This window comes from Apostichopus japonicus, chromosome 14, assembly GCF_037975245.1.
Source record: "Apostichopus japonicus isolate 1M-3 chromosome 14, ASM3797524v1, whole genome shotgun sequence".
NCBI lineage: Eukaryota > Metazoa > Echinodermata > Holothuroidea > Aspidochirotida > Stichopodidae > Apostichopus > Apostichopus japonicus.
The window spans coordinates 4,665,270-4,675,152 of NC_092574.1; the positions used below are offsets into that span (position 1 = coordinate 4,665,270).

At 36.0% G+C, this 9,883-nt stretch overlaps 1 protein-coding gene across 1 annotated transcript in view; it reads left to right on the top strand.

Moving 5' to 3' along the window:
* LOC139979818 (uncharacterized) overlaps positions 1 to 9,562 on the top strand; it is a 35,057-nt gene extending 25,495 nt beyond the window's left edge. Inside the window, exons 13-15 of the mRNA XM_071990944.1 lie at positions 803 to 870; positions 2,364 to 2,597; positions 6,951 to 9,562. Of these exons, the coding sequence (XP_071847045.1) occupies positions 803 to 870; positions 2,364 to 2,597; positions 6,951 to 6,996 (348 nt within the window). The 3' untranslated portion in view covers positions 6,997 to 9,562. The remainder of the gene's footprint in view (positions 1 to 802; positions 871 to 2,363; positions 2,598 to 6,950) is intronic.
* Positions 9,563 to 9,883: the final 321 nt, after the last annotated feature.

The window sequence follows — 9,883 nt, forward strand, 5'->3', positions numbered from 1 at the left end:
GTCTTGATGGATATGTTTCACATCTGATGGAGTTTATATTCTAGAAAATATCTAACAATTTTTTTGTTGTTGATCCAATTCAAAATGTTTCCACAGGAGAAAATGCTAACCCTGTTTAGTTTGAGTAATTCAGAAGGCTTCTAACATATTCAGATTCACCATTATAGAGATAACCCTTAGGATCTTCTCACTGCACATATCACTTGATTAATGCAGTTTCTGAAATCGAAAAGGCCCAATCAAAGCACAAGGTCAGGAATTATCCAACCTGAAAAACCCCCAACCTTGAAACATCACATATTTAACACAAATGGTAAAGAACTGAACATGTTAGCCAATGTTGGGATGACATGTGTCTTTATACTCTGAATTTAGATTGAAACTTAGAAAAACTGCAATAAAGATTTATTGCTTTGAATCAAAATACCCAAAGAAGACTTTTGTAAAAATCTAAGAAATTGTTCTTGTATGGAGAAACTCTCATTGAGGTGTTATGACAAATAGTGTCAGATATTTTCACAGTCATATCGTGCAAGATTCTTATGTGACATTGGTATTAATAGTCGGTCAGTTGAAGATTACATCAAGGATCAAACTAGGAGAGATTTATGTTTCAGAGGGCGCTGTTTGATGCAAGTTATTCCGTCAGTTTTTGAACATCAAAACTAGGACAGAATTGTGTGTAGGAGGACACTACTGTAAATGAAAATGGTTCCTTTATTCTGTAAGCATCAACATTAGAGAGGGCTGTGTAGAAGGAAACACTGCTTTGATGGAATCGGCTCGTTTGTTTTACCCGCAGGGTCACAAGCATACAGCTCTCCTTCAAGAAGCTAATGAACGAGCATCGGAAGCAATTCTGGTTGACAGGTAGGTCATTCATAGATGATACATATTTACTCTTGATCACTTTCCTTTGATGGAAAACATAACCAAAATAGTTGCTAGGGAACCAGCAATGTGTCTGTCATATTGGTTTTTATAACAAAGCTGCTCCAATGTATGATCACTGAATGCAGTTATCAGAAAGCTTCATTCTGAACTCTTGATTCATTATTGAAAGGATCATTTCATTAAATGCAGTCCTATCTTCTTGTCAAAGGCAATCTGGGAGGAGCTTTTTTTTTGTGTCGAGTGAAGTTAAATGTCCAAATACTATTGTTATTTGAAATACTTTTAACAATTGATAAATCAGTCTATAATTATATGCCCTAGTCTAGTCATGAATATCCTAGGTTATATGATTTGTGCATGGTAACTATGCAATATACTGCTGACAGGCTATACACAGTAAACCTTGTGTTAACGGTGATTGAAGATCCTCCAAGAGTCTTTTATACAATGTGTATGGAATATAATGAAATATATTTTCAGATAGTTCGTTGTGGGATAGGCGACTAGCCTGAGATGTTGGTTGAGTAACACCGTTTGCCCATTCTGCTCTAGATATTTTGGACATTATTTTCATGCTTCCAAGAAACAGTATAGGAATTACCCCCTCATCTTTCATTCATATTGGCACTTACTAACCGGAAAATGAGCAAAATGAAATAGTGGAAGACCTGCAGGTAGTCTAGGCAAGAATAAATGTCAGGCTGGCAACGCTCAACCTACACTTACTAGCCTAGCCACTAGCCTATCAAACCTGAGAGGTACACCCAACGTTGAAGATGATAGTGATGAGGGGAAGCTACAAATGGTACGCTTGAGTGAATGTTTCCGGTACTGAAAAGCTTAAGCTGTGATTTCCACAAAGTATTGGAAGAGCAAAAGTCTGTGGTGGAAAACTTGCTTCATCAGCAAAAACGTACCTTTACAGTCACATTTGTGTACTCACCTTACCTCTCCTTTCACTGAGCCCAACATTCATATTGTGCAATATTTCTAGTAAAAGGAATGGCACTAGATTTACAATGTATTTCTTATAATGCAAGAGGGCTCAGGCACAGACTGTTTTTTACCGTTTCAGATGTCAAATTGCATTATTTTTCAATGTCGTTTTATACATAGAATTATTGCGACATATTAACTGTTGTTTGGTATGGGAAAAGCAAATGTCAGTCATCGTTCCTTTTGTAAGACAAACATGGAATCTCTGGAACGTGTTCTGGGATTGCCAAAACAAATCGTTTTAAGAAAACTATGAAACACAAGATCTTTTTTGGGGGGGGTTTTTGTTTGTAGAGGTTGAATCCACCCAGATAATTCTTTTAATTTTATACGTGAAAACTTATTTATACCAGATCAGCCGTCATAATCAGATATATTTAAATATATATTTTATATTGTACCAAATGAGTTAAGTGAATGCGCTTTGTAAAGGTTGACCTTGCTATAAAATAACTTCTTTGGTCATGTTTCAGAAACAAAGGGCAGGATGAGAGTACCATAGATCTACATGGCCTGCACGCTAACGAGGCCATACAGGTGCTCCAGCGCACCATCGACGAGAAAATGAACACGATCAAGTACTCCAGCCCTTACTTACGCCCCTCCACCGACCTGTTCATCATCACCGGCAGGGGTAACAACAGTAAAGGAGGAGTGGCACGAGTGAAGCCAGCAGTTCAGCGGTATCTCAAATCAAAAGGTTTCAGGTGAGTTACCAAACCTAGCCTAAAGATATGTCAGAATACTTGAATGTGGTCACCGCTCACCACATTTTAAATCTGAGGTATCTGGGAGAGGAGTGTCGTGGCAGGAGGTGGCAGTGGGTGGCAGGAGTGTTTTTTGTAATGTTTGCATGTTGAGTGTGATGGCAACTAGCCTACTTTTACAGAACTTTCAACAATCAACTACTTTAAAATGTCATTTTTGTCAATTGTCAAGTTTGTAGTACAATAAACATTCTGGTGTATCCCAGACACATCGAGACCAGAGTTTGTCCAGGTATGGAAGAAAACTCAATGATAATGGTTCTTATAGGTTACTACATGTGTTATAATAGTATAATGTGTCTTATAAGATCATAAACTATTCTGTAATAGGCTCAGTTTTGGGAGAGGAATAGTAGGTACCTTGGTTGAAAGGTGCAAACATTTGCTGTGACTTATGACACAATAGGATAACTACCTGTTTCACATTGACCTAATTCTGATTGCATAACACATAAAGGGGGAGAGGGAGGGGGTTTTAGGGTTAGTCACAGCAATATACTTTACTTGTCCTTGATGACCTGAGCTTCTCGTAACTATTTTGGGTTTCTAGTTTTTAAAATGCTTGACTTTATAATCATTGTTGTTTAATAAGTTTTCATCTCGTTTTATAGCCCGTTTACCTTGTTCCAAATTTACAAAAATAATGGCTCAATGCTTGACTAAGTTGAATGATGTGGGGCTGTGCAATGAACAGGTTAAGAAGTATTCTTACAATATTATCCCACTTTAACAATGTCATCAACACACAAGAGAAACTTTGTGTCTGTCAATAACCAATCTTTTCATCACATAACCAAATTCCCAGTGTGCAAGTGACTGAAATGCTTAACAAATGCAATTTTTTTTGTACAGCATTCTTTTAACATAACACCTCAGCATGTTATGTCATTAATAATTCATAGACATATAATCGTTCGTTATTACCGGTGCATACATTTTAGTGCATAGATTGTGCTAAGTTAAAATACTAGAGATTCTAAAGTGTGTGAGCGTACAATGCCATCAGAACTTAAAAAACAGCGACAGCCCTAAACTGCTAGTCCTGAATAACATCACTGCATTTGGAGGACATCAGTGAGTTGAAAGTGAAGGAAGTCTGGATCACATATTTGTATTTTATATGCTAAACTAGTTTGGCTATTTTTCATGGTAATACATCTGTCAACAATGGTAGATAAGCAACTGCTTGCAGGTCTGTTCCTAAAGTGTTACAAAACTTGGTAAAGTACTAATGTATACTAGTGCGGGGGGTGGCCATTTCTTCAACAATGTAGGTCAAAGATTATTTGGGGTCATGAGAGGTCAAACAGTAAATTTCAGTCTACACTCTACTCTCCTTAGAGTTATTATGTATGATTTTCATCGAACTTGGTCATATTGATCATTAGGTGATGGGTCATAAAAGTTGTATTTTGTTCTAAGGCCAAAGGTCACCTGGCATCAAAATTCCTAGTATACATCATCATCCATCAACATCATCAAAAGCAACACACCCATCACCATCATCCTACAGTATACATCAACATCAGCCAACATCATCCATCACCATCATAAATCATCATCATCATCATCATCATCATCATCATCATCATCATCATCATCATCATCATCATCATCATCATCATCATCATCATCATCATCATCATCATCATCATCATCATCATCATCATCACCACCACCATCATCATCATCATCATCATCATCATCATCATCATCATCATCATCATCATCCATCATCATCATCATCATCATCATCATCATCATCATCATCATCATCATCATCATCATCATCATCATCATCATCATCATCATCATCATCATCATCATCATCATCCATCATCCATCATCCATCATCCATCATCATCATCATCATCATCATCATCATCATCATCATCATCATCATCATCATCATCATCATCATTATCCATCAATGCCATCAACATAATCAAAAGCAACACACCCATCACCATCATCCTACAGTATACATCAACATCAGCCAACATCATCCATCACCATCATAAATCATCATCATCATCATCATCATCATCATCATCATCATCATCATCATCATCATCATCATCATCATCATCATCATCATCATCATCATCATCATCATCATCATCATCATCATCATCATCATCCATCATCATCATCATCATCATCATCCATCATCATCATCATCATCATCATCATCATCATCATCATCATCATCATCATCATCATTATCATCCATCATCATCATCATCATCATCCATCATCATCATCATCATTTATCATCATTTATCATCATCATCATCATCAGCATCATCATCATCATCACCATCATCATCATCATCATCATCATCATCATCATCATCATCATCATCATCATCATCATCATCATCATCATCATCATCATCATCATCCATCAATACCATCAACACCATCAACATAATCAAAAGCAACACACACATCACCATCATCCTATACATCATCATCAGCCAACATCATCCATCACCATCATAAATTATCATCATCATCATACACCTCATCATCTGTCAACACAATTATGTATATCATCCATCAACATCATATATCATATATCATCATTATACATCATCAAAATACACATAATCAACATCATAAATGATTGTCATGGTCTGCTTTGGTATACATCGTCGTGATCATCATCATACATCATCTATCAACATCATCAGCATAATCATCCATCAACATAAAACATCACCAGCATAAACATCATCCATCAACATAAAACATCATTATACATCATCATCATACACATCAAAAACATCATAAATCATATATCATCAACATACTCATCATCCATCATCAACATCATAAATGATTGTCATCATCTGCATCAGTATACATCTTCGTCATCATCATTCATCATCTATCAACATCATCAGCATCAATAACATCATAAATCATATATCATCATCATACTCATCCTCCCTTATCAACATCATAAATTATGGTCATCATCTGCATCAGTAAACATGGTCGTCATATATCATCTATCAACATCATCTATCAGCATACACATCATCCATCAACATCATACATCAGTATCATACACATCATCCATTGAACATCAAGAATAGAAGAAATGGCTTTAAAAAGTCTTACGTAACGCATGGCAGAGCCAATTGAATTTGCTGAATTGTTATCCTAATTATTTTGATGTGTTTTTCTGTAATGGAGGTAAATTTCATAGGTTGCTGGTAAAAACTAAGCTTTTTGGGCTTTTTGAAACTGTAGTTTCCTTTCATTATATAATGTAGAAAGAGACAGACAGATTTTGATTTGCCTTTGAAGATGCAAATGTCATCCAATATTGAGAAAGGAACAGACATGATTTTCCAACTATGATATCTTCTAAACATCAGCAATAACTTCCTGTCTTTTGGAGAACAAATTAAATCTGTAGTTAATCTGCTTTGGGGGATATTAGATATCTCTTGGTGTCTTCCAGTATTTTGCAATAAAGGAAATGACTCATCTTTAAGGATACTAGAAAACTTGTTTACTTCTGGTAGTCAGAAAGTGTTGTTATGATTGTTGTTTGGTTTGGCCAGTGGTCATTAATCATAGCTGTCAATGAATGCAAACTTTTCTCCGGAATTACCATATGTGGTAATTGATATGCTTTGATCTGACTGCCTTCCCCATGACTGGACACTTTTCATTGTGATGGTAGGGAAATACAGGAAGCTAAAGGAAACCTTAAAACGTGAACCCCGTCAAGAATTATCTAGAAAGCCTTATGTTTATGCAGCATAAAATAATGACGCAGTATTAGAACTGCTTCACTGTGACCCTCCCTCTCAATAAATATTCAGTTACGGTTTCATAAGCACTAACAATGATTCATAAGGAAGTTCAAATGCAATATCAGACTATTTATAGCTGTGTTTTCAATTTCAGGGTTGTTGCACGGTTGTTGCTTAGTTTATATTCACTTTGTGTTTGTTTTATTCCTATTAATCTTTCTTTTGAATTGCAAATGGCTTTTAATATGCATGTGAAAGACTTGAGTGACTCATAGGTCTTATTTTGGATTTTGTTTTTACAGAAGGATCCAAGAGTAATTAATTGATAATAATGCTTTAAAGTCACAACTGAATTCTCTGGGTATTATCATCTGAAAACGGAAATTGCTTTTCAATCAGGATTAATATAGGGCAATCAAGTAACGCTACAAGGGGATAAAGATAAAGTCATGGCATTATGTTGTAGGTCACTATTACCTACTGCTGCTGATGTCAAACTCTTCTTATCTGTCGTAAACAGATTTACAATGATGAATGATGGAATGGTCAGAATAAAGTTGGGTTGAAGAAGAAAGATCTGTCGCGGTGCAAGTCCAAGACCTGATGAATCTGCGACATTTACATCCACTCAGGCGTAGACCATGAATGAGGATTACATACAGAAATACATACAGAAAGATCCGTCGCGGTACGAGTCCGGGAACCGATGAATCTGCGACGTTTACATCCACTCAGACGAAGACCAGGAATGAGGATTACGTGGAATGTTCTGGAAGAAACAGATGAATAAACATGAATCAGCTGAAACATCGTCACGCTTTATCCCGGGAATTGAAATGGGCCAAATTTTAATAGGAAACTCCAGTGACAGACATTATGATGACACTTACAGTGTAGAACTTTCCGCATTGGTAGTTGAGAAAACTTTTGTCTGTACTTCGGTCCTTATTCTGGGTGTAGTTTCTAAAAGGGTGACTTGTGCTTGGTTACATCAGGAAAGTAAACCACAAAGGTGTCTCCATGATGTGTTGACCAGTTACCAAAGATTATTCTTCTTTGCTTATATATATTTTTTTTTTTTTTTTTTGGAATGTGATACAGTTGCTCACTCAACGTGGTTAATCACCGGTTATCTCTGCTACCTCCTGTGGTTTCCAAGATGACTTAATTTCTGTAATACATAATAAATAATAAAATATTTTAAGGGAAATTGGTATTGGCTGATTGAGTTAAGTAAAGCCTTGTAAACTCCATTCAGGAAGAATTCTTGGGTTGATGGCAAAATGTGGGTTGTTAGCTGAACCAGGTAAATGTATATGACTCCATAGAAGAGCTATGTGACTCCATACGACAGCTATGTGACTCCATACGACAGCTATGCAACTCCACAGAACAGCTATGTGTCTCCATAGAACAGCTATGTGACACCATAGGACAGCTATGTGACTCCATAGGACAGTTACGTGACACAATAGAACAGCTATGTGTCTCCATAGAACAGCTATGTGACACCATAGAACAGCTATGCGACACCATAGAACAGCTATGCGACTCAATAGAACAGCTATGTTACTCCATAGAACAGCTATGTGTGACTCTATAGAACAGCTATTCAACTCCATAGAACAGCTATGCCACACCATAGAACAGCTATGCGACTCAATAGAACAGCTTTGTGACTCCATAGAATAGATGTTACTCCATAGAATAGCTGTAGACTCCATGGAACAGCTATGTGACTCTAAAGAACAGCTATACAACTCCATAGTACAGCTATGTGACTCCATAGAACAGCTATGTGACTCCATAGAACAGCTATGTGACACCATAGAGCAGCTATGTTACACCATAGAACAGCTATGTGACACCATAGAGCAGCTATGTGACTTATATTCCAGAATGGAAGACTTCTTTGTGTGATATTAATTAATTTATATTGTACAATCCTTATCAGTGTCTTAAATGTGCCCACTAGTGAGTTTTCCTAATATATCTTCAATGGGTCAAGGGAGATCATCTTTTTGTTCATACTCAAACAACTTTCCTTTATTTGCAATATATCAGTCCGGTAATGGAGTGAACATTTTGATAGCATGGAATCAACAAACCCTCTGGGCTTTCTTGTGAGATATAAAAACCAGAATAGGTGCCTGTGCATAGGTATTGTCAGGATTTCATTAAATTTACAGAATTGATAAGATCATTCAAGGTTTGAATTTAGTTTATGACCCCGCTGATAAATATGTATATTTCACTTTCTTTTATATGTTTGTTATACACAAGTTAAAAAGGACCCTTGTATGCTTGGGGGGTCTTAAGGGCCCAGGTGTACTTTCTTCAACAGTTTGTACAGTTGAGTCAATTCCTGGATATAAAGCTTAAGTTTATTTGCAAACTTCTTTGTATAGTATCCATCTTTGTAGTATTGTAAAAATTTCAAATAAAATGATCAACTCTAGCTGGTAGTGCTTTATATGAGCCTAAAATTGGACTGGTTTGCCTATTGGTAGTCCTGATCTTGCTTACATCAGTGTAGCCTGAAATTAACTTTACATCTCTCTTCGATCGCATCTCTTTCATATCTTTCTCCATCTTTTCTTTCTCTCGTATACTGAAGTACAATGTATTCACTAGCATGCATAGTTTAATGGTTCTATCCAGGATCATTTCAGGGGTGGCATATTAATACTACTGTGTTTTATTTTTTTTTATTTTTTTTAAATTTTTTATATTATAAACTTTTTAATTTTTTTTTATATTTGCATTTTTGATAAATTCAACAAAACAGTTCCATTTTAAGGGATTTTAATCATATGGTATCCAGTTCCAAATAATACCAACATGTTGTTTGTTGGGTAATTGTTTGTTTTTGTATTTGTATTGTCCAAATAAATATCTTCCAATCAGCTGTGATGTAAATATAAACAATTCAGGGAACAGGTGCTCCCTGGGCAAATTAATTAGCAGTGTTAGTTGCTGATAATTAATACTTGTACATTTGTGGTATAATTTGATCATTTATAGCAATTTGTGTATGTTTATAACGATGATGATGATGATTATGATATATATGCTCTTGAATACATTTTACTGTGAATATCATTACAGGTTCTTTATAGGAAAGTAACAGAATTTGAAAGACAATATGTAATTTTTTACTTGTTTTTAATTTTCTTATTCCTATGACATTGTGAATGTGTGGGTATGTTACATCATGGCTTGTAGACAAGCTACAGTTCAAAACACTTTATATGGGACCATCCTACCTTATCTCCACCTTACAATCACACAAAACCCTTGAATTTCTCGGTTGAGGTCAAGGGTCACTTATGATCACCGACCAGGAGCCAAAAATCTGAAACTCTGTATTTTTGTATGAACTTCATACTCTGCAATTAGGTCTGGCTTACCTATCGAGAACGACCCTTGTGGGTCCCTTGAACCTCTTGACCC